Source organism: Paramacrobiotus metropolitanus, unplaced genomic scaffold, assembly GCF_019649055.1.
Source record: "Paramacrobiotus metropolitanus isolate TYO unplaced genomic scaffold, Prichtersi_v1.0 Parri_scaffold0000124, whole genome shotgun sequence".
NCBI lineage: Eukaryota > Metazoa > Tardigrada > Eutardigrada > Parachela > Macrobiotidae > Paramacrobiotus > Paramacrobiotus metropolitanus.
The window spans coordinates 341128-366537 of NW_026570344.1; the positions used below are offsets into that span (position 1 = coordinate 341128).

Consider the following 25410-nt stretch of genomic DNA (forward strand, 5'->3'; position numbering starts at 1 on the left):
GCCTAACAGTCACAGTACAATTCTCTCTACAATTTCTGTGTTGAGTAGAGTTACCGTAGACGCATTGGGCACAGTTTCCATTGAACTGATTTTATACAAAATTTCAGTGGCTTCTGTATCGGACTGACTTTAAAAAAGTAAAAGAAACTGCATAATTACGTAAGTTATTCTGCAGACGATTACAACAAACTGAACAAAGTTATGAGAATCGCATTCCAAATAATCAGTGTTACAAATTCTTTTACAAAATTCAAGAATTAGTACTTGTCCTCGTCATCGTCGTCCAGCTGGGCACGCCGCCTGTCAAACTACAAACAGCAAAATCCTTCATTTATTTACGTTGCTAAAAGTATGGCGGCAAACAACTGCAGGGGCTACTAAAAACTGGAGCAAATCAGAAAAGAAAAGTCATTCATTTTAAATTAATTTATCATTAAACTGTAGACGTTTACAACGCAAAACAAAAACAAAAAGAGATCATTCAAAGTACAAACTCACTGAGAAAGTTCTTACGGTACTTACTGCAACTAAAATTACAAGATAATTGATTAACGTAAGCAGCTGAATAAGTGCATGAAGGGATAACAATGACATCCTCAACAATAAACGACAAGCTAATAAGTTGTCAAAATGGGCAATGGACGCGAAAAAAACTTGGGAAAGAAAACCTTATAAAGGGGACAACAGCAATCAAAAAAACGTGCAATCAGAATCAGTAGCGCACCTTGACAGTGGTGGTGGTTTTGGTCTGCTCCTGGACCTGTGACAGAATATGCTTGAACTGGTCTTCCGAGAGCCGACTGCCGATCTGGCCCCGAGTGGCCATTTGTATCACCATGTTTTCAATCATTTTGGCTTTTTCTGGTTTAGCCAATGCGATCGTATTCACTGCAGAGCAAGCCAAGCAATTTTATCAGTCACTCTGACTCATATCAAGGAAGTATATTTCCAAATTTAAAAAAAAAACCAGCAGAAGCTGGTCAACGGAAGGGAAACTTTAGCAAATGCTTTCTTTGATTAAAATAAAAACTCCTTTAAGAAGCGTGCACCTAACAAACGAATGCGCAAAGATAGGTATTAAATTCTTGACTTTATCAGTGAACCACTTTACGTATCACCAGCTCCACGCTTCGCCTTCATAATAATAATGATTTTTAATTTAACTCTTCAATTCAAGAAATGATGTTGGCTTCACATAGTACTGGTCTTAAATTATAAAAATAATCCACTTAACGGCTAACGTTAGTTTCTGGCGCGAGACTGAATCAGTAATACCGCGCATCAAAAATGTTACGATTTTTCTTGGAATCAGAAAAACTGAAAATAATCTGTCAACTTACAGCGCGCTCGGGCTGACTGATCGAGAACCTGGGCCAGGATTGCGTTTCGCATTTCTGCTTCCTGCTTCTTTTGCTCCTCCGCATTCCGTCCCTGATCGTTTGCGCCCGTTTGACCTGGACCCACCTTAAAAAACAATAAACTCAAAATAATCCAACAGTTAAAACTTCGACGACGCGCTGGATTATGAACAATCACATTTTTAGCGACAACAGCTTCACCTGCGGATTTTGCCTCAGCTGTGCCATTCGTTGAGCTCGGATAGCTTCCAAATCGTCATCCATGGCTTTTCTTAAATTGGGCGATATTCTGATTATTTATTTTTGATAGTTGTGAATTGTGATGGCGTTACGACATCCAAATTACGACATCAAAGACACTTAATTTATGTCATATAAAAAATTTATAATTATATTATTTTTTGATTTTGGTAAGTTAAATTAAATTACTGCAGTCGTACTGATTGTGAAATTCACATGTTCTGATTTCGCAGTCAGTTTTCTAATGAGACCGTCTACCGGCGCGGTAGCCACCGGAAATCAAATTTGCACTTTCTATTATTTTGCGCATCATGGATTTACAGTTACGTACATGTACGTTACAGTCGTTACTGTATTTATGTAAGTATTAATTGTATGTTCTGCTGTCGCCTGAGGCTGTGGAATTGATACATCCTTATTATGATAGAAAAAGTATTACTTATCTGTAAGTAGTACTTATCTGTAACTAGTAAGCCAATAATTTTTCCAAAAATATGAATGGGAATTACGGTATCAAATGCATTTCGACGCGGCATTTTAATTAGATAAAAAAAACTGCAAAATTAATACAAAATTACTGCAAAATTATAAGATGTATTTTAAATTACTGCAAAATTATTAGATGTATTTCAATCCGTGCAGAATTTTCTGAGAGAAAGTTAAGTACAAGTGCAGCTTGCAACTACATTTTTTTACAAAAATATTTATTTATTTGCGTTATGAGAACCAAAATTTTACACAAACTCTACATAAATCGTGAAAAACTGAAAACACAAGCGCGCTACACGGCAACATCTACAAGCACAGACGGGCGGATAACTACATTTTTGCTTTGTGTAAGTACATATGTATTACAGAAAGATTTTGTATTACAGTATTAGCACTGTTGTGTCTGTAACGATAACGTTTTCTGATGAAGTTATACGCTGTTATCATTATATCAGTCATAATTATGTGTAATCTGTTAATGATAATAAAATTCATGAGGAATTTGCAATCAAAATAATACTTACTCATCCAGTCATCATCAAAAACATAACAATAGGCCTATCTTGCGGGTTTTTGTGGGCGCCAGTTGGAGACGGTGGCCGATAAATGATAGCGGCACATCCAGCCGCCTGCACCGGGGCGGAGTCCACTTATTCTCCTGCCATTTAACTCGGCTGTTCATCAAAAGAATTTATCAGCAGTTCATATCGGAAAACTTGCCTCGCTCCAGGATACTTTCTACCCTGTTCTGCCTTCTGCAGTGCTGCTTGGCTTGTCCCAGAAGAAATTCGCTTGGGTTGTTTAGTTATCAGATCTGCTGCTCAGCGTTAATGTTCGACGATTATATTGCCGTTTCTGTTAACTGCTGCAGCAGATTTCTGTTAGCTCATTACAGTACTGTACTTACTGGTGATTGCGTCGGGGACATCGTAAATGCGGTAATAATAACTGGGGCTATTCTCTGATCACTGTGGCCTGTGGGAGTTCGGAATTTAGACTGCTTTTAACTGTTCTTGTCATGTTTTATTTAATTTTCGATACGGAGAACTGAGACGCAGGGAACAAGATCATTAGAAAAAACAGGTAACAAAAACAGCAATAACTAGTTTCGAATGAATCCGGAGACAGTTGTCGGGATTATCAGCATTCCCTCCAGGATCGCTGCCGTATACGGAAGGAATTTGATAGTAATATTTTTGTTACTGTACAGTACTGTACTATTCCGTCAGTATTTCGGTACCATGCGGAATCGCCTGTAGGTTGTAGGTACCAGTTCTGAAAACAGTTTTGCATTCTCGACTGGAGTAAATTTATTAACATTCAGTAGCGTGAGCGTCGATCCGGTAATAGCTTCAGAGCTTAGTCAGGGAATTTTCTTACCTTTAGAGTTTAGCAGCGTAGCTTTTATGGGCAGTTTTGCGCTGTTGTGTCGGCCACAAAGTCAAACTGTCCGGCAACAAATTGTTTGCATCTGGAACTTGATCAGCTGCTCGGTGCAGGTGCGCAAATCAGCTGATTGGCCTGCAATAATATGTGTGACCTCATTGCCCTGATTGCACTGTTGGTCCGTACTCGTACAGTACTTACGTGCTGATTTAATAGTGAATTTGAGGTTTAAAATGCTTTACCATAATTATATAGTTACTGCTATGTAAACGTACTTACTACAATAGTTAGTAGTTACCTAAGTATTAATCAGAACACTTTAAATTTATCCATACGCGTACACTTTGTCCAGGTTCCGTCCGACTCCCTCTAAATGTAAAAAGTTGAAGCTATAGTATTAAAACTTCCGGCCGGCATCGAGTGCAACACAGACTAACTTTATGTGCAGAGTGTTCTCTGTTAATACGGGTTAGTATAATTGCTACTTGTTTTTGCTCCGCCCGAAGAATTGGAAAATAGTACAGACAGTTTGAAACCATCAGAACCCTGACATTTTGAACGCTTATAAAGCGGCGGTGTTCTCGAATAGATATGCCAGAATGTAAGCAAATTTTCTTTCTCCACAGGTCCCTTTCTTCCTCTGGACTGAATCAACAGTTTAAGGGAATACGCTCCCCGTGCCGAAGCCAAACGGAAACATTCGCTAATTTGACCACTCACTATTGCGCGTTGGCGTTGAAATTCCCGCCTTCATACCCGTATTTCACAACGTTAGCTCCGCCCGCCTGCGTAGGTTGTAGTTCTGTCTGGCCCGCATTCTGTAAGAGCGCCGCACAACCCTGTCTGGCTTCAGTCACTAAGCAATCGAGTTGTACGAGTTCGTACAACAACAACCATCCACGCTACTGGGCCACTGGCTGAGTTTTCCATTCAGCAAAGCAAACTGCCAAAAAAGAAATCGGCTGCATTAAACCGACCCAGGCGCTGGAAAGAGAACGGTTTATCGCTCCATTCTCTCGTTGGCGTGTGTCGTGTTTTTTCCCTTCTCAGCTTTCCTGCCACATTTTTTACCCATTTTAACTTGTTATCTGTTACGGAGCTCTTTATCTGCGCTGGACTGCGTTTTTTGGACAGCACAGTCTTTGTTTTCCGTTGTGACTTTCGTCGGATCTGTACCTTTATTTTAACATAACTGGGAATTTTGTCAATTGCGCTATCATGCCGGACGCCCGATCCGCGTGGTTGCAGCCGGAGCAGATGGGCAGGACTGCCCGTGACTGGTCGGACATCACCAAAGGCGCCTCCAAGCAGTTCCTCCCCACCCACCACCATCATCAGCACCATCTCCAGAACCTCCAACACCAACAACGCCTGTTGGCCAACGGGATTCTGGCTGTATTTCCGGTGGTGCCCGTGATGATCGTCCCCACTCCTTCCCATATGCGCCACACCAGTCAGCCTCACCATCAACACCCGGCTGCCTATAAGTACAGGGAAGTCAAGCAGGCCCCGTCAGGGGTCCTGGGAGTGGGCAGCTCTATACGCCATTTCGGTGGGACTCCGTGGAGGGATCCCGCCAGGAGATACAACTCGGGGATCATCGGGTAAGTCAAAAGTCCATTGACTGCTCAGAAATTTTGTCATTTTTTGGAGAATTCTTCGCTCGCTATATGGCGTATACTTTTCTTTTGGAATTTCAGCTTGCCCAGTTTTCTTGCATAATATCGTCCTTTGTGAAGAAAAATCCCTGGTTAAGGTCTTCAAATTCTTGAAACTTTATTTGTTCCTGATTTCTGTTAACAATAGGATGTTTTGCATATTAATATTAAGTTTTATTCTGCTGCTTATTTGATTTATTTCAAAACTTCAGCCAGAATTTCAGCTTGTTTGTAAGAATTCAAAGTCGAGTTTTACTGGACTGGTGCAAGTATAACTTAATTTCTCGATTTTAATTACCAAATCATTTTGTTCAGTTTCATCTGATTGCGTTGCGTAATTTATTTGCTGTTCGATTGTTTAACGCAGCTTTCCTGTTCAGTGGATATTCTGCGTATTCACAGTAGCTGATCAAAGTTACGATAAATTAGGCCACATTATTAGTTATTCGGTTATTTACCAAGTTATTCCGCAGTATACAAACAATACTGATGTTTTTTCTATCGCTCCAGTGTGTGGGCTGGGCTTCTTGCCGAATGCCGAATTGCTTTTTGGCCAATTCATTTCGGTTTTCTCGTTCAAACTACGGCGAGTCGCCTAAACCAGCAAATCAAAATATTTTAAATGATTTGCTGCTTGGGTTACGTATTATTTCTGTTAGGGCCTGTGGGGCCGTTCGGTAGGTATGAAAAATGGCTCAATCATTACCAGAGATTTACTGAAATGCGTTAAAAATTACTGTACAAAAACATTCGAGAAGGTATGAAATTCTGGGCTTTTCGGAAAAACGGCAAAACTGCCAGTATTATCATATGCAACACCTAAATTGTGTTTACTTTGAACGCACTGTAGTTGTCACTTTTAATCGCACCGCGGTTTTTGAATTGGCATCCCCGAAAAATGACTTCTCCTCGTATACGGGCCGTGCTCCTTACCATTAGTCTTACGCTTAACACATTAATCCTATTTTGTCTAGCTTGCGTTTTTACAGATTGATATCTGTATTAAAGTGTGTTTCGAATGAAAATGCATGTCATATGCAACGAAATTAAGTATTCTACTGCAAGTTGTATCAATGTTATGCCATGGGTAATACTGAATTACTGTACTGATAGAACTGTTAGCCCGTTACGAGTAGTAAGAATGTTTTTGAAATGTCACGTTATTCGCTTTCTTCAGATTTATTGGCGCGACACGAGTATGGAGTAATATTTAAGGTTTCATCACGTGCCAAGTAGTTTTGTAAATTTTGTAACCTGTGGGATGATTTTTTGCTGGCTTTGGTTGGTTTTTTCTGCTGTTGTATATCAATGGGGCTAGAATTCCTTCCACTAAGTCGGTGCGGTAAAATGTGTAATATAATTTTGGTGCTTATCATGTGCACAGTGCAGACGGGCATTTTCTCGCTTACCAAATCAAAACGATTATATTTTCCTGATCGGAAATGGCATTTCTAAGATTTCTACACTATATAAGAACACGCTACTGACTGGGTTTGAAAATATTTGGGCCTGATTTTGCACGATAATTATCATGGCTAATGATATGTGACCAACGTTTTTGCTTGATCCAATATACCCACCGGCAAAACCAATGAGGAAAATTGTTACTTTGTTGTCAGAGCTGTTTTTTCGCTTGTTTAGATGGAATTAATTTTAGGTTTTAGCGTGTGTTCGTTAAAAAGCAGGCTGCGGCCTAATTTCCCAGCGAGACAACGTCGGAAACGAAAGTAAAGTAAAATAAACACGAATACATGTTCAATATATTTGTGGAGCGTCCATTATAATATCCATTTTCTGTGTAAGATACGTAAAATGTCCGACAGTGCGTTTTCAATGATTATGGATAATTTCATTTCCGATATCATGTGCTGCAGTATTATGATGGTTAGCAAGAATTAGCAAGAAGGGTTGAAATACCTTTACTTAGTGCAAAAATGACAAATTCATGACTTAAATGGGTTGTTCACTTTGTCCTTATCGACCTTATGTAATGAATTCAAGGTTGGAGAAAAAACAGCCTGGTTTAATTTTGCAGGCACATTTCTTTCTGGTAATAGATTAATGGAGAAAATGGGGAAATCCCTTTGTCGGTCAGCTTGGTGAGACTTGAAGTTGGGCCAGCCTGGATACCGAACCGCAAACAGATCGGTTCTCTTTTGAAGGAAACTTATCGGAAATCTGTATCGTTAGATAATTAGATTCTATCACCATAAATGTCTTCTTTGAAAATCGCTTAGAGCAGCGATACCGGAAATTGTGTTACCCTTTCCGATATTACGGTTATTACGAAATTTCTCCGTGAACCATGTCAATGTACAGTACTAAAAAAATAGTTTTCGTGACTTAGTTTTGGTGAATTTAACATACGATTGCCTTGCTATAGTATTACTTTATTCGTTACACTTTATAATTTTTACATTGGTATCCGGAAAATTTGCATATTTATGACAGATCTAACGCTGGTTTTTCGGTTTTCCAGTAGAGTGGTTGTTAGATTGGTATTGTTCATCGGATAAGATCGTTCGAGAGGCAAACCGAGTGCACTGTCGAGCGAACACACACGACGGCGTTTGTCTTTTTAGATTGGAAGACTGAATGAATGATGTTTGTTAAATTAGGAAAAAATCCAACAATTCTCAATTGCGACCTCCTTACAAAAAGCGACCCGACCCCTTATGCAGACACACACACACGCACTCTGTGGTAGATTGAGTTGGATAATGAAGCGCTTCATTTTTCAATTGAATGTTGGATGTGGATTGTTTTGCGCGGTTACTTACCTATTATTGAAAATCTATCATAAATTCGCAGAAAATCGATATGTTTGTGACAGTTTGTAAATGAAAGTTATGTGGAAACCAGTACCGCTGTGTTTTAATTCTGATGAACAGTGTTATGACTGCTATCATTTCACGAATGGTATTTTGTGGTAGAAAAGAGGGTTGTGAAATGTTTGGGTTAATTCGCAAATAATTGCAGGCATGTTGTTCAAATTTATAGAAATTAATGTTGGTTAGGCATCATAATTTATTAATCGAAGTTTAAAACGTACGATTTGGTTTGGTTTGGTTACAATAAAGATACAGTAAGTGACTTACATTTGGATTTTTATGTTAAGGCTCGGTCGTTTGTTTTATTTTTGATTTTAGTATCACAGAACCCTTGTAATGATTTCTGTTGCCTCAACTGGATGATATATCGCGTTATATATTTGTTTTAGTGGCTGGTTCGCGCACAACTACTGGAAAAAATGAAAGAATCGTAAAATTTTTTGAAGATTTCGAAAATGTTAGAAAAAGCGCTTGTTGCCCATGTAATCGCATACGGGCGGTCGTATTGGGCAGGGAAACTGGTTAGCGCGTTGTTTGTATTTTTTTCTGTCAATAAATTGACCAGTGTGAGTAAGGTCAAAAGACAAAGTCGTTGATAATAAAGCTGCATCGGCTGGCCAGCGTTAGCGGTATAATGTCCGTTGCTATTGTGATTAATTAATGCTACGGACGGCGGACCTTTTCGTTAAAGACTGCGTAATTATCTCTGTCAGGGTTTGAAGGATTTTCGCTTAGGAGAAAATAGGGCTGTGGCGCCGATGAAATTCGACACTGGTGGAACTGGATGCATTGTAGTAACTGCAAACGGTGAAGAAGAGACACAAAACAGCCTGATGCCCTCTTCCCCGTAGAAATCATTCAATAAGTTCGATTAATTTTGTCCATAATACAGTAGGAAAACATAATTTACGGTTTAACTGATTTTGACGAAGTAGCTTGCGCAGGATAGACACAGTGTTCGCAAACATATCGAAAACTAGCAGTTGTTTTTTTACTATCATTTTTCTGGCAATTTCGTTGTCATAATTCAGCAAAATGTTTATGTGTTTCATGAAGTCCCTCTTCCCCGTAGAAATCATTTATTAAGTTCATTCGGAAACAACAACGAAAACAACCAGCCGCATTCGGAGATCTTTCAGTTTTCCTATCAATAAAAATGCCTTTTTTATTAAAAACTTTTCAAATTTTTGCTTACTTTCAGTTTTTATTTCTGTTGTTGGGATATTTGGGGCGCTCGAACAGCGTAATAAGTTCATCACCAGCGCGCCATTATTTTTGTGTAATTTGTAGAGAAAAGGTCAGTTATTCAGTGGTAATTGTGGGCAGATTGTGGCTAGTAAATGGTAGGATGTTACGCGGAAAATGTCAGACTTGATAGCACTGGGATTTGCACACTTCCGGTGGCGTTTGTTTTCCGGTGCTGTGTACGGTACGTGGATCAATATGCTACGCGCGATGGACGCCAACCATATGGTGCTCTGACATTGTGAATTGATCCAAATTGCTTGTGTCAAGGTGTATAGGGTCTATCCTTTACACCGTGCTTGTGTTGCTAACTTGTATTGGTCAACTATGATGATTTTTACTAGAGTAGAAATTTCTGCTAATATTCCGACTTTTGAATAAGCTCAACGGCACTCGTTCGGAACTTTTTAATCCAATACTGGGCAAAAATGGTTTGCTTATGAGCTACTGTAGTAGAAAATGTTTGTTACCCTGCTTTGACTAAATACATTACCGCAGAATTAAGCGGTTTCAAAAGGCGTGCTGATCGAATTTTTAGTTTTTAGTTTAAATTAAATGTAAGTAAACGGAATTGACAGTTTTTTAGTAACTTCGATGATGAAATGCGAGCCTACTGTGCGTGCCTGGCTGGTATTCTGTGCGTATTAGTGCAGCCCGTTCGTCCGAAATAGATGCTGTATAATATGGTGGTGTCTGGGGATTTTTTTACACACTCTACTGACAGTGAGTAGAGTCGAGACGACTACGATTAGTACACTACTGGTTATTACTGGTTAGTAACTGCTGTATAGGCTTATTGTTAGTTTCTCGTAAAAAACTGAAGTATATTTCAGTCTGCCATCGAGCAGCGCTGTCTCAGCGCATCACTTAAAACAAGATGAACGGCATGCAAATGTCCTGATTAGCCGACGTTGTAGGACGCAAACGATTTTGGGAACGCCTGCTGACTTTAAAGCCGTCATTTCCTCACTCCCGTGTTTTCCGTATTTTTTTAACATGATGAAGTTTTTGTAGAAGTATTTCATAGGACAAAATTGAGCTGAATTTCAGGGAACAACTGCATTTCTGGGTCAGATTCCTGAGATTGGTGACCAAGTGTTGTATGAGTTCTGCAACTTGTGTGGATTTCATAGTAGAAATAACTTATATACCTAGATGCATTAAAAATAACCTGTCTGCACATTTTTAATTTTGAATAAACGAAGCGGGAGATGAAAGAACAATTTTTCAAACATAGACAGATTGTATTTTGAGGTTTCGGTTTATTAATGCTCGAAAATTCTTTCGCGTTCTGAGTTAACTTTTTGTGCTGGTTTAAAAAGGAAACTTTTTAAACTGCGTTTACAGCCGGTGACCGTCTTTTCTCATATGTTTTGGTGTTCGAGTACAGAATGGAGCTGGCCAATTTTGTCCTTCCGGTTGTGATATGTTGAAGTGATTAGGATCCGCGCATTTGCTCTCTGGTCAGGGTTCATCAGTTATGGTATCATCGTTTATTGGCGTCTGCATTTGTTTGGATTGTTTGGGCTCTTTACCGGTCCGTAGTCCATAATTGGCCGGTGATTGTACGGTAATTGCAGCGCTTATTTACCCACGTACTCGACTGTTGAAGTTTTATCCCAGCGCTGATATTCATTAGCATTTTCCATTCATTTAACTATAGATTCGCTTGAAACTGTGTCCGCCCGTTTCTGGTGCTGGTGGTAAACTGAATTGATGAAAATTAAAGTGCGAAGTTGTCATTCTTTTTCTTTGTGACAGCTGACATTTTTAGAAAATCAGTAGTCTGTACAATACGCTTGATCAATAGCTGAGAAACTTTAAAATTAGGTAGAATAAATTAGTGTTTTAATTTTGTTTTTTCTCATTAGCCATTTGGCCAAAAATCTTTGCTTTTCTGTGAATAACTTCTGACATTTGTGCAAATGTTGATATAAATCCGCAATGTTGTCGCATAATTTCTCTCGAAGTTGGTTGATTTAACCATTTGATTAGCTGCTATTTTTATGCTGAGTTGGGAGAAAATAATAGCGAATGTCAGAATCTTTGGAGTAGCATTAGTGGATGAGAGTGGCATTATTTCCGGTACGCCGGGTACGGTAATGCTACATCTGGACGCAATCGATTAATCTGTTGACAGTTTGGCGTCATCGGGTGTTGATAGGGAAATCGGTTTATTCCTTTCGTACGAGTAGTCATGTCCGGCAGCTATGCCGATAAGGCCAAAAAGCCCTGAAATCAGAAGTCAGCCAGGAAATGATTGCAAGACGCTTCTGACATCAAGCCAATTGGTGCAAAGCGATTTGCGTTTAATTTGTATCTGTACCTCGTAAAAAGGAGAAAAGTTTTCAAAAAATCAACTGCACTGTGCACACTGCACTGAAGAACGTAAATTTGCTAAAGTTAATATATTTTACGAAAGATAAATGTACGGGTTTTGTAAATTTGTTAGAAAAGTCTCTGAGTGTTAAATTTGGTAGATTTGATTTGGAAATGGTTTTGAGAAAGAATTTCCGGATTTCGTTTCTGTCCTGTTGTCCTGAGTATTTTGTTTTTGTTTAGCGTGTAGTTAGAAATTTTATGGTAACCTGGGGCCCTGGAGGGGACAACAAGTCACGAAGTAATATTATGGTGTTTTAAAAAAATTATTAAGGCAGAATAATTTATACGAGGCGGCGATCACGTAATGGTTGCATCGACGACCATATGGTGGGGGTTGTTGTTTGCGGTAGCGGAAATGAAATGGAATAAGTGTTAGGTCAAGTTTGATTGAATGGATCGCTGGCTTGTGTTGTGTTGATGCGGGAAGAAAAGGAGGTTGGCTCTGTGCGATGTGCGCGTGGCTGTCGCACCCAGTTGTCGGTTGACGTGATCGGGGGATTTGATTAGCGCTCCATTTACGCTGCTGCACCGTCCCTCAGTTGCGAATCCCGGGCATGTTCGCTTCCGGTGTGTGTAATTATGTGCGTGTGGCGGGATTTTTGAGGACAGGATGCGGCTTTGCTGGCTGAGAACAAGGCCGACGGACGTAATGCCTATGTGATAGGTGAAAGTTATTAGTTTTCCAGTGGAGGCTGGTTATAGGTTGGCGTAATTACACCGAAAAATGTCAGGGGCACGGGACGAGTGTCGGCGAACAAGAAAATTAATAATTCAGGATTACATTGAAGGTTATTTTAATATCGATAATTAATTGGCTTATTCTGCAAGTATCGAATGAAAATGTCGTATAATACATACGAGTATACAAACCACTGAAACCAATACTTACTAAATTTCGAGAAATCTTGTTTTTACGTACGTAATCGTTAAGCGGTGCGTTAACCGGTTTAATGGATTGGTAAAATTTTGTGAATGCTTTTACGTTACGGATTTAAAAGAATTAATTCAAGCCGAAGTTTTTATCATTATCTACTACTGCGTACTGCGCTTTCTTATTTTTAAAATTAATTTTTCTTTTCTTTGTCTGTTAAGGGTTTATGTTTCGGTAGGCATAATTGCTGTCGTTAACAGTTCTCTATTATGATATCCACCGGAAATAAGGATGAAGGAAAATTATTTGGTCAGTGATTTGTGCACCATCACGTTGATAGGTCGTATGTACTATGTACATAATTATGTCTATTAGGTCTATGACCAAAAATACTTTTTTGAGTTTTGATGCGTTGGGAACTTGGGAGCTGTTTTAGATTTTATTGTTAACTTACGAAATGGTCCGGCGACGTCTCTTTGTGAATGTGTTTGCATTCTTCTTAGTTGCACTGGAATAGCGCTTGTTGCATACGTGATGCGTTGCGTAACGAAATAAACGTGTCACAGAAAGTTGATCGGCAACAACGGCCGCGTCACTACCTCATTTTTTTTGCGCTTATTGGTATCGTTTTTTGACATTTTGCCTCCGGGAAAACATTTTGCTGTTACCGAGTTTGGTTTGAAGGTTAAGGTTGCCACATTTTTTAGTGTACAGTACTGAATTAATTTTGCTTAACAGTAAGCATAAGATTTAATTCATTTATAGGGTATAAAATAGCATAGAGGTATATTACGTACTGCATACGCTTTTAGTGACAAAGTACAGTATTAAAGCTAAAAGTGAGTTAGCAGTAGTTAGCACCGAAGTACTTAGCACATTTATTACTTACTTTTGGGCCTTTGGCTAACTTGCTGCGGGTGTTGTGTATCTACAAGCAAGACTTTAGCGATGAAATAAAGATTTCTTGCGTGTTATACAAACGCGACCCGGGATACCCAGCTTTTAGCTGTAGACCTGTAGTTAAATTGATATGTTTATTATTTTCCGTCATAGTCATCAAATTTTGTTTCGCCATACCGATAAACATGGGTTTGTCTAGCCGGAAGAACGTGAAATTTAGGTGATAGTTTGCAAATGCCGAGCTGAGCAGAAAATGCCCGCTTGTGCCGACGTCATAACTCGATCGAGTTTCTGTGCGTTGTTCGCTGGAAAGCAGGTGTTATAATGCAATGATGGTCGGTTTTTAAGTGGCAATAACTGCAAAATATGCGGGAAAATTTGTGGTGAAATGGCAGATAAAAATCAAGTACCGCAGGCTTCCTGGAGGTTCAAACAGCACGATCTGATTTGTTTGACGCTTTTGTGCGGCGAAATAATAGATCTTCACGCAACGGGGTGTGGACTGGTGACTGTATGAAAACTGTGTTGAGTGAATTTGTTTTATTGACTGCATGAGACTACAAAACACTATTATACGCTGGGAAAATACCGCGTAAAAAAATGCGGTTATTAAAAAAGTACATGAACAGATGCAGAAGCAGCGCTGAAAGTTGACTTTCGTGTTGAATTACATTGCTTATTACGTGATTACTTTATTTGAAAAGTTGCGTAGATAGTAGATACATAAGCCATACACTGTTGAAAGTTGAAACTAACATTTTGTATAGATATACTACTGTTTTCATTGAACAACCATAAGTGAAGGGGGTGGTTGTGATTGTGGCATTTTATGTTTTGAAATGCGTTGGGCGTAAAAGAAATTTGGTTAAAATATTTTATACGCCAACGTGCATTTTATTAAAAAGTGGGTATTATGGAAAACTGTTGCATGGAGTTTCTTAAAATTTTTCAGATAATGTCATTTATCTTTATCACCTAATGACTGGGAAGAATTTCGGATCTTGGTAGTGTGAATTTAATCCGCGATTCTATTTAATTAATATGAAGAGGTGAAAAAGTCGATAATAAGTATTTATGGATTGTCACATGCAAATCTGTGATTTTTGTCCGTAGGCTGCACGAGGAGATCGAAGATTTCTATGTATGGATGTCACCGACTGCCAGTGAGCGGCGGATGCGTCAGGATCTGGTCGACCGCATTAGTGGCGTCATCAAAGAAAAGTTTCCCGAAGCCACGGTATGTAGAGCGCGAGATGCCGAGCGGCATGTGGAAGATGATTTGGCGAGCGGCGGCCGAAGAAAAGCCGGTTACATATGTGTGCGCACACATGGATGCGGTAACACTTTTTGGCTGTCGTGATGTATAGTGGTTGGCGCACTGCCATGCGGGACTTATTGTCGATCACGGGACGCAGCATCGCATTAATGCGAAGAAAAAAATGGGGAGCTTTTTCTAGGGAATTAGGATGGATTTTTACGGGCAGAAGAAAAAGCCACTTTCTGTGGATTGGTAATCCGGAGTTATATAATTGATGAGGCAATTTTTATGTGTCAGTTTCCAATGATTTTAAAGAACTACTCTGGTCGTAAATTTGAATATCGCACGTATGTCAGACATTGGTTTCAATTTACATTGGCTTGCGGTTTTACTCCTTAAGATTACCAACCATACTTCTACTTCGCTTTATAATTTTGGTAAGATAAAAGACATAATTATGCTAGGCTGACGGATACTGTGTTAATCACTGACTTCGCTCAATTATTTATTACCTACATCTGTGATGAAAACTTGTTTAGAAGGAACTTCTCCTAAATTTCCGTGTTGGTGTATTTCTTAACAAGTTCAAAATTGTTGGCATGCGAGTTTGTCTATGAATTCGGCAGCTATTCGATTCCTTGAAAGAATCCGTGATGGGTCAGCACCCAGGTTTACTAGAAATTAACCGTTAGAATTTCAGCTAAAACTGATAGTAATTGTAGCAGCACGTTGGCGTCATCAGGCAAGGAAATAGTGATCAATCAGTTCTGTAAATAAATCAGTGGACATTAATGGGAGCTTTGATAATAAAAGCCGAATCGGGCGTGTGTGCCGCGTAACCCAGAAAAACAATGACCGGGTTCGAAGGGAATAGGGCAGAGTGTGTAATTATTGAGTATCCAGTGTCTGTCTGTGATTGACAAGTGAACTAATCGAACGTTGTGCGAGTGCTGTTGACTGGGTCGTTGGCTGGGTACTAACTGATTAGCTGACCGATGTGACTGGCTGCAGGTGGACTACTTTGGCAGTTTCCGGACGGGTCTCTTCCTGCCAACCAGCGACATCGATATGGTGCTCTTTGGCAAATGGGAGGACACACTGCCGCTCCACGCCATCCACCAGTCCCTCATTGAAGCCGGTATATGTACGCCGGACGGCGTCAAGGTCCTCGACAAGGCTTCCGTGCCCATCATTAAAATGACCGACCAGCACACGGGTGTCAAGGTGGGTAATTAATTATTTGGTGCGAAAGGGATTTTTGTCGGATTTCTTTCGAAGAAAGTTACTCGGGATTCGTTTAATTGATTCTGGACTGATATTTTTATGCTGAACATTTACTATGGTAAATCGGTAAAATAGAACATAACTATCTTGAAGAACAAGGCCAACTTTCATTGACTTTCGACTTCGATATTTATCATATTATTTTATAGTGACTGCTTGGCAAATTGCCGACATCTGTTCGATTGTATCTGGCTTTTGATAATTAGTGAAATTATTTTCATGCCTTGTTCTGGACCAGGAAGAGTGTGCCTTTGAATAATGATAGTGTTGCATAATACGAGTAGTACGTGGATTGGTTTGTGATGCAGGTAGACATCAGCTTCAACATGACAAACGCGGTGAACAGTGCCAAGTTAATCGAGAAGTACATGAGCCAGTATGAATGTCTACCCAAGCTGGTGTTGGTCCTCAAACAATTCCTTCTCCAGCGTGATCTGAACGAAGTGTTTACCGGTGGTATCAGCTCCTACAGGTAAATGGTCATCTTATTTGAGTCTTGTTGGATTTGTAACTACTGTCTGTTCTTGCAAAGTAGAACGGTTTCCAGTGGAATATCTTTGTCTCTTCAGATTGCTTATTTACCTGTTGCAGTTTGATCCTGATGACGGTGAGTTTCCTGCAGCTGCATCCCCGTTACGTCCAGACCGAGCAAGCCAATTTGGGGGTGTTGTTGATTGAGTTTTTTGAGTTGTACGGACGGCATTTTAATTACATGGAGACGGCCATTCGGGTGAAGAATGGTGGCACCTATATTACCAAAGACGAGATGGAGAAAAGTATGCCGCAAGGTTTCACCACGGCTTTCCTTAGCATTGAAGACCCACTCCAAGATGGTACGTCATCGACTCCCCATGTACACATAAATTTCACTAACGAGATTTCGGAAACTTAAATTTAATTTAAGTTTACAACAGTCTCCTTTATCCAGTTAAGTTTACTTTTGGGTGGTTCTTCCAGTTTTAATAGTATGACTTGCCTTTTTGACATGTGTGGTTTGATTTTGAATTTCCTGTATCATTTTGTGTAGGCGTACTTCTGTTGTTATTAGCAAAGCGCTTTATTATTGACATGCCGTCCGGAGTTCTGTTTTTATTGCAGCAGTAATTTGCCCTTTTAAAACACGATCCTCTTTTGTTGAACATGTGTCTGTACAATAATTGTTTCGCTTTCTGGTGCTCTAATTTTTTATCTTGCCGGATGTGGGTGTTTCCTTTGCTCTTAAGTAAACGTGGTGGTTTATTTGAATGAAACTCGTCAGCCGATATCCGTACATGATGTAGATTGTAGAGTAATTTGACGTAGCCAGACATTTGATTGTTATGCGCGAACAATTAGTAAAACACGTTTCTTATCGCGGGATAGGTAATGATATTGGACGGTCGTCGTACGGCGCGTTACAAGTCAAACATGCTTTCGATTATGCCTACACTCAGCTGTCTCATGCCGTATTTGATGATGGTGGATTTGTTGATGCCGACTCGGATGCGGAGATTCCGACCGCCAGGTATGTCCGTTTAGCGACAATTGCAGTGTCGTCACCGTGCCTTCTGATTTTCCATCTGGAATGTGGTTGTTGTTTTTATGTCTGTTTAATTCTGCTTTTGTACATAATAATATACGCCAGGTTGGTTACTGTATTGCAGAATTTATCCTATTCAAATTTTGTTTTAGCCTGGTTTGCTTCTGAATTTTAGTTTGTTTCTGAATTTGCGGGCCGTTGCGGAGTAATAATGCTTTAAAATGGTACAGAATACAAATAACTATTTTGTTTTTGTAGCATTCTGGGCCGTATCATTCGCATTGCGGACGATGTGGTGAGCTATCGGAACTGGGTGGAAAAGTGTTACGGTGACGGCAGCAAAGCGGGAGCTGGAAGCGTGGCCCATTCTTCCAGCGCTAAATCCTACGCCAGTATTGTCAGCATGAGCACACCGAAACATCACGACCATGGTCTGTCGTCCTGTGGCTCCTCCACCGCCTCGTCATCCTCCTTTGACAACCGTTCCGTGTCGTCACGGGATTCTGCCGGCTCTAGCATCGGTGATAGTGATACGGTAGGTCGGTTGCGATTCCAGAAAACTTGCTCACCATAAGAAAAACAACCAAAAAGGGAGAAAAGATTGCCAGATATTTTTTAAATAAGAAAATTGACATTGTGTAACTGTAGGAATCGGAATTGGCCATGACCTCCAGCGCCACCGTCCGCGTCCACCATTCCCCCACGCCCTCCAACCTTCCGGTCCACTTCCCGCACAACCAGGACCGTCCGGGTTCAGCTCCGCCCACCGGTCTCCACAATCGCCCCCCCGTGACCACCAAAGACGCCTCGGTGCAAAGCGATGTCATTCCCCCGGAAACCGACCCCGATGCCGACGACGACGCCCTGTCGGAAGCGAACTCCATCCGCAGTGCCCGCAGCCAGCCGGACGAGATCAAAGTCGTCTCCTACAACGACCCCATCGCCATTCCTCCGGCGCCCAGTACCCGTTCATTGGACGGCAGTGAACGGCTGAACTACAAGGGCGCCGTCCTGAACAATCATCATTCCGGTGGGAGACATCTGCAGCCACCGCCGGGTGTCGTCCGCGGAGGGGGACAGGCGCCACCGCGTGGCGGTGTTACCTACCGGCGCGGCGGTGCTCACCATCATTTCTATCAGAACGAGAACGAGGAGTGGAATTATCCGCGAAATGGCGGTAATAGGCTGCGGAAGACACGGGGAGGGATGGTGCAGGGCGGCGTACCCCGCGGGCGGTATAATGGCGCGTACAAATCGTAGCGGTGGCTGGTGTGTCGGTTGATTATCATCCTCCTTGATTCCCCCTTGCAACGAGATTCTGGACTGTGCGGAGGGTCTTTGTATATCTTGTTCAATTTGTCCCATGGCGCGGATAGTTTTTTCCAAAAAAATTGATTCAGTTTTTTTGGAGAATTATTTCGTTTGAAAATTTTTTTTGTAAAAATTCTTTTAAATATTTTCGCGGGGAAAATGCAAAAAGGTTCTCTCATTTTTTTTAAAAATGGATTTGATTCATTGTTCTCTTTACGGAGGGGAGTCCGAGTAGAGTTCGTCTGGCCGGGAAAAAAATCGTGGAAAAGCAGTATTCGAGTGGAGCAGAATGTTGGTTGTCTTTGAAGCGATGGCTTTAAATGTGTTGACATGTTGTTTTTGGATAAATTTGATGAAACGAGTCAGTTGTGATTGAATGTTCGGATACGATATTTGAGATATAGATGGGAGAAAGAGAGGATTTTTTGTATTTTGTCCGTGGAATATGCTGCGGTTATAGCTGTGTTTTGGGTCTTCTCATCCATTCCTCACTTTATCGCTCTTATTATTTTTTTGATTGATTAGGAATTTTTGAATTATACCTGTACACACAACATGCGCGCCGCTATCATCCTGCTGCGTTCTTTTCTAATTGAGCAACGTTATTCTTTGTTTGTTTGGCCTGGGAAATTTAACTACTGGTGCCAGTTTTTGTTTGTCTCCTTTCTCCAGCGTTTATTGTGCATGTATAATTATGATTATTATGGCCATTCTGCAACTGACTCGTCAGCGATGTGTCGGCTTGATGTGAATTCTTATGTCCAGTGTGTGTTTTTGTCGAGGCTGTTGAGCAGCGCACACCAAAAAAATATAAACTGCCCAGAAACTTCCCTCCTTTTCCGGTTACTGTGTTGTAGTAATAGCTCTAACTACCACGAGAACAGCTTGCTGAGTTTTATCGTATCAAAGTCCACGGAATCTGGAAGCAAAACGTTGCCAAAAAACAATTATAAAACTAATGCAAAATATGACGCGATCAAATACGTACTGAGAAACACCCTATGCATAAAATCATTTCATAAAAATTCATAAAAAAATCCTTCATATATTAAGAAAATTCTTAAAGTACTGTAGATCATCCGGTTTGTAACACCAGAACCGACGCGAACCCAGTAACAGGGAATAGTAAGTAGCCTGAATAATACTAACCTTGTCAGAAAGACAAACGAACACAGGCATGCAAGACTATTAACAGAAATAAAACTCGAATAACCAAAAAGAAAGCCAATCTGCATTGTGGTAGAATGAAAATATAGCTCGTGTTGTAATGGAATCCATGGCATTCGGTCCTGCGGCAAAAGTCGAAGCTATCAAGGCTTATTTGAATGGATAATCATCTGATGCTTCCATACTGCAATAAAACAGCCAAAATAGTTTTACGATGCGCAGAAAGTATAATTCGAATACTAGGAGTAGTACTTCTCGCAATTGGAATACAAATCTCAAGGGTGTGCGAACGATTACTGAAAATTCAAAGTGAAAATTGTAAGTATTTTCGAGTGCAAGAACCAGAAATTGCGAGAACGAAAACTCAAAAATTTGCTATAATAAATACGATCTGCTGATCCACTAACAATTCAAATTTGTAATAATGGAAATCCCTGTTCAAGCCGTCTAACTGTTTCACGTCGTCAGCACTGAGCTGGAAGTCCCAGATGTCAAAATTCTCTCGAATCCGCGCTGCGGTGGAGCTTTTGGGAATAACCACCCAGCCGCTGTCAACCAGGTACCGGAGCAGTATCTGCAAGGTTAAAATTGATATGTGTTTAAGATGCAAATAAGAGGAGGGCACCGGCAACTGCTGCCACAACTGGCAACGGTACAGACACAGGCTTTTCAGTCTTTACGTATGTTTCACGAAAAGTGGGGAACATATTTTGTACATACAGCGCGGTGCAGTACAATATATATATCCGTTTATTTGTACGCACGAAGATATTATTTTTCTTCTTATACCTGCGCAGCAGTCTTTTTGTAGGTGTCAGCCAGTTTCGTGACGATGGCTTCCTGCAGCAGCACCGGTTCCTTGGCGCTCTCCTCATCAGAACGGAATGGACGGGGTACACGCGGCGAACCCAGCGGGGCGTAGGCCACCAGCACCAGGCTGTTGCGTCGACAGTAGTCCATTAATGGTTTCTGCGTCAGGTACGCGTGCCCTTCCGCCTACAAATGTCGAGTTAAAAATTAGATCGAGTGACGTCGCAACTGATTGTGTTTAACAGTGCTAGCAGTGATCCGACTGTTTTCCCACCAAAGCAATTTCCGCTGCTAAAGATGCCACAATTACGTGCCGGTTATTCATAGACTCATTGTGTCGTCACGTTTTGTTGTCGATATCTTATCGAACCGCAATGACGATCAGTACCTGCAGAACAGCTGGACGGATGCGACAATGCTGGAGAATATTGTCAATCTGCGCCGGTGTGAAATTCGACAATCCGATCGCTTTCACCACGTTATCATCCACTGCTTTCTCCAGTTCCTGATGAAAACAAAAACAGAAATCTATAATTTCATGATAGTTTTCTGCAAAAGTAACATTGTACAAATATGAACTACAACACAGCAAAAAGAGATTTCCTGCCAGACTTTCAGCGATACAGTACCTTCCATAATGCAACGTGGTCGGTGTGCTTTTCCACCAACACTTTTCCCGTCGCGTCTTGTGGCATCGTGGTATTGTCATCTGCAAAAACATACCTAAATGGAATAACGTAAAATATAGTACGAATGCCTGAACCGATAGTCTGCAAATCGCTGGAGCGTTTAACTTAAAGAAAACTAAAACTGCAACCAACCATATCGTACAAAGACAGAAGCATGATAAAAATCATAAACACGAGCCACAAACAAGCAATGCATAGTACAAAAACAAATAGCACAAAATGCACAAAAAATAACAAGAAAGGCTTAGCTAAAAACCAAAACCACAAACACGAAGATGTTATATTTATGGTAATCAGACCGAAGCTGAATATTTTTGCTAGTTACAATTTATTTCAAAATTTTAACGACATGCTATGAAATTCGGTTCTGGTTCAAATTCGCGTTCATGGTTATGTGCAGTGTGCACTTTGCAGCGAGTTCCTGGTTCCAGATTGTGCTAAAGTGAAATTTTCAGATCACTTGTGTAAATTATTACGATTTACACAAGCACCATGCATAGTGTACCATGCCATTTCCTCAATCCTGAGTTATGAGAACTGAGAATATAAACGAGGAAATTCTACTCATTGAACGGTGATAGCAAAATTTCGAAGAATGACGAAAAATCGTAGGAAAATCATTCTGATATACGACAAGGATTTAGCCACGCACCCACATATTTCATCGCAACCGGAGCATGCAGCAGCATCAAATCGATGTATCCCAAATTGAGATTCTCCAGCGACTTCTGCACCCCGCGTCGCACTTTGTCGGGATGGTAAAAGTGCGACCACAACTGCAAATCACAACGGCATCGTTCCCCGACTACGGCACAGCAAGGGACAGCACACAGGGTCTACCTTCGTGCAGATGAACAGGTCCTCGCGCGACACCAGCCCCGACTGGATCTTGTTGCGGACGGCTTCTCCCACCTCCGTTTCATTCTGATACAGGTACGCCGTGTCAATGTGCCGATACCCGATGTCGATGGCCGTCTCCACGGCGGTGCGCACTTCGTTGGGTTTGGCCTAAATTAAATGGGCGAGAGAAAACTCACAAACAGAATGAAGGGCAGTACGACAGGAAGACGCAAGAGAAAAGCAAGCGATAAAATCATCATTAAAATCGAAAAGGTACGTTGTATGTTCCCAGACCGAGGATGGGCATGGAACGGCCGTTGTGCAGGCACACCACCGGAGCGAGTTTGGCCATTTTGGATGACAGGAATATGCCAGTCTGTGGGCGAAACGGTTAAACAGGAGTTACAGGACTTACAAGGAAACAAACTAGTTGACAAAGCAGCGTCGTGTAAGCTACGAGTACCGTAAGTTTTATCACATATGATATGATAATCTCATAATCACTTCTTTCCGTCCCATTCAAGATTCAAGAAAATAAACTGCTGTGCAGTTTCAAGTTTGCACTTTGCAGTGGTTGCGCCGCGGCGGCAAGGAATCTTCAAACGGATGAGTAAAATCGACTGTCGTACCGTGGCGGTGGGATATGTTGTCAGGTGGGCTTATGCTGTTTGCTGATCTATGGCTCGCAAATTTCGCTGATTACGAATTTTGAAATTTTCTGCCTTGCTGAATGCTGACCTCTGACTTGTGAGGCATAGTTGTCTCTGAAGCGATTCACTTGCGATAATCAATCATGATCTTTATAAATATGATGGTATTAATAAGTTAAACAAGAACCAGTGTTAATCTGAGTTTATGGATGCACTGGCGAGCGATCTCGCCGAGTTCTCCTGGGCGAAATCACTGAAATCGATGAACCGTCGCCAGTTCTGTTCCATTTCTGTCCCTGGCGCACGTCTTTCTCTCCGACTGCTGGTGTGAGGAATCTCCAGTATCCACGTCGGTGGTTCTCATACCTACACCGCGCCGTCGTAGTCTTCCGGCCAATCATGCTCGAGATCGAACCGTCACGGCCTTTTAACTGGACCAGTTGATTGGGTCATGGCTGGGTCATGACGGGTTTTCGCGCAGTTAAACTGCTACCGTTATTAATCCGTAACCGGCCGCCGTCGAAAGCTGTTGTCTCCGGTTTCGGTGAAGCCCTTCCTTCCGGGGGTGGATAGTGTGCAGCGGTCTTGCGGCGGCCGTCGCCGGAAAGCGGTGGAGCAACTTTACGTGACGGCCGTCATGCATTCGGCGGCAACTACGTTGGCGGGAAAGCGCGTTGAACGACCTGGGATTGGTGTTTGCCCCACCGGGCCGCTTCCTTTTCCCTAGTTTTTGTCCGTGCTCCACCGGCGCTACTGGCCGCCCCGGAGGCTCATCCGAAGCGGTAATATTTCCGCTAGTTTTCTGGTTTGGAGACTGGAGCTAGTAGACTGTGGAAGTCTGATGATCAATAATTCCCCTTCGCCCTCCGTAGCCACTCTCTCCATTCGTTCCGAAATTCGTCTCTCTTGGCGAAACAAACCGGCCAGCCCGATCCTGGAAGCGTATTACGAGGCCGACAATGGCGTCCTGCACTTCCGCTACTGTATACATATATAGCGCCCTATATACCAGCGGGTGCCGGCTAGCAATGAGACCGCCGCCCGAAATTGGTCCCATTCAGTCATTCACTCACGTCCTTACTCTGCAGGCCTGGTCCCTGGTCCACTGGCCATGGAATACAGATTTCAGAGCGTGTCGGACAAGAGGCGGATTTAATAGATTTGGAGGTCACTACAACCTTTTTTCCAGTAAACAGTTAATGTTCTACCATAAAGCGCCGATATGCTAGGAGTATGAGTAGGAGTGGTCCATCAAGCAAACTAACAACATGCAGCCACACAAGACATCGCAAAGCCTATAAAACAAGAGAACGGAAGTACGAGTTCTTCAAAGCACAACTTATAATTGCTTGCTGCACTATCCTGTGCCACGGGCCCACTATTTACTGTTTAAATAAGTTGTTAGAATAAGAGTGACTCTTAAGTAATTCTTGTGGCTGAATTTTCAATTATGATCTTATCGTGATACGCTTGTGTCGTTCAAACCTTTCAGAAGGACGTAATTCCCTTTAATAGTTTACAATCAAATCGAAATTACGGAAAATGTGTTTTACAGAACGCGGTGCGTGGTCACTACCAGCCGGGTAATAAATAAAGTGCCATCTTCCGAAAATGTTATGTTCAGTGCTCCGTTACAGAAAATTACTAATAACTGTCCAGTTCTCACGCTGCCAGTGGAAAGACGATAATTAATCTAATATCTAACTGCACGAACCAAATGGCAAGGTTTAGATCCGCAAAACAAACTGACAGTGATGCTAACAAACAGGCAGTCAGGCTAACAAACTGATAACAAACAGTGTTTGTTCCAGTATTTCTACACTTGGTATACTCGTACACGTTGTACGCCCAGACCATTGCCGTTGCTCTAGGTGTGCGAGAGGAATGAAAGAACCTCTCGCACACTAAGAGCAACGGCAATGCCCAGACAAATGTATCATCGTTTTGAGCAATGAATCGAGCCTTGCAAAGGTGATCCCTTCCGCGCCAGCCGTGCTGCTGACCATGACGGGAAGCAGAGTCCGTCTTGTTCATGCACCAACCCGCTTTGAATCAAGGATTGTAAGAGAAAAAAGAATTTTTTTACCGCGGGAAAGGGAAAAGGTCATTCCGCACCCTTCCCGGCCATGTCGTAGTGTCTTTCGCCTACCCGAGTAGGATGCCGGATACATATATATGGCGATGATACTCATAAGATCTGCTGCCGCAACCGGGGGATTTGCCGTATGATGATCGCCGGCATTCAGAGGATATGCGTGGAAACACTGTATTCAGCAGCGAGCTGCCCACTTCACCTTATAGTTCCTTATCAGTATCGGACGGTATACCGGACTAGCTAGATTCACAGGATCGGCAAAACCAGACAGCGCATGACTGTATGATTTTGCCTTATATTTATGTTTGACTTTTACAGTAGAAGGGGGAGTTTAGGCTATAAACCGAATTTACTAATCAGTATCAGTATCTTTGGTACTTGGTCATTGTTGCTTCTCGTAATCTTTTATTTCTGATGTGTTCTCTCA

General features: G+C 41.5%; 3 protein-coding genes and 1 long non-coding RNA gene across 5 annotated transcripts; 1 reads left to right on the forward strand and 3 right to left on the reverse strand.

Annotated features, from left to right (window-relative positions):
• Nucleotides 1–74: 74 nt before the first annotated feature.
• LOC129598504 (programmed cell death protein 5-like) lies at nucleotides 75–1783 on the reverse strand. The gene is made up of 4 exons (XM_055496440.1): nucleotides 1560–1783; nucleotides 1341–1464; nucleotides 725–888; nucleotides 75–308 (listed from the first exon to the last, which is right to left on the reverse strand). Exons 1-4 carry the CDS (start codon nucleotides 1620–1622, stop codon nucleotides 258–260), a joined length of 402 nt encoding a protein of 133 aa, XP_055352415.1. The 5' UTR covers nucleotides 1623–1783; the 3' UTR covers nucleotides 75–257.
• Nucleotides 1784–2807: 1024 nt separating this feature from the next.
• LOC129598489 (terminal nucleotidyltransferase 4B-like) lies at nucleotides 2808–19562 on the forward strand. Its single transcript, XM_055496410.1, has 9 exons — nucleotides 2808–3170; nucleotides 4100–5077; nucleotides 14474–14597; nucleotides 15630–15842; nucleotides 16211–16374; nucleotides 16494–16735; nucleotides 17265–17406; nucleotides 17680–17956; nucleotides 18070–19562. Exons 2-9 carry the CDS (start codon nucleotides 4692–4694, stop codon nucleotides 18679–18681), a joined length of 2160 nt encoding a protein of 719 aa, XP_055352385.1. The 5' UTR covers nucleotides 2808–3170; nucleotides 4100–4691; the 3' UTR covers nucleotides 18682–19562.
• LOC129598490 (uncharacterized) lies at nucleotides 2900–4299 on the reverse strand. Its single transcript, XR_008691705.1, has 3 exons — nucleotides 3772–4299; nucleotides 3468–3608; nucleotides 2900–3362 (listed from the first exon to the last, which is right to left on the reverse strand). It is a non-coding gene; the product is annotated as an uncharacterized LOC129598490 (long non-coding RNA).
• Nucleotides 19563–19613: 51 nt separating the features above from the next.
• Nucleotides 19614–22795, reverse strand: LOC129598525 (aldo-keto reductase family 1 member B1-like). Of its 2 annotated transcripts, XM_055496482.1 has the most exons (9): nucleotides 22702–22795; nucleotides 22516–22614; nucleotides 22239–22406; nucleotides 22051–22174; nucleotides 21339–21418; nucleotides 21098–21214; nucleotides 20689–20895; nucleotides 20307–20473; nucleotides 19614–20083 (listed from the first exon to the last, which is right to left on the reverse strand). In XM_055496482.1, exons 2-9 carry the CDS (start codon nucleotides 22588–22590, stop codon nucleotides 20050–20052), a joined length of 972 nt encoding a protein of 323 aa, XP_055352457.1. In that variant the 5' UTR covers nucleotides 22591–22614; nucleotides 22702–22795; the 3' UTR covers nucleotides 19614–20049. The 2 variants fall into 2 exon arrangements, with proteins under 2 accessions (XP_055352457.1, XP_055352456.1); XM_055496481.1 differs by having other exon boundaries at nucleotides 22516–22789.
• Nucleotides 22796–25410: the final 2615 nt, after the last annotated feature.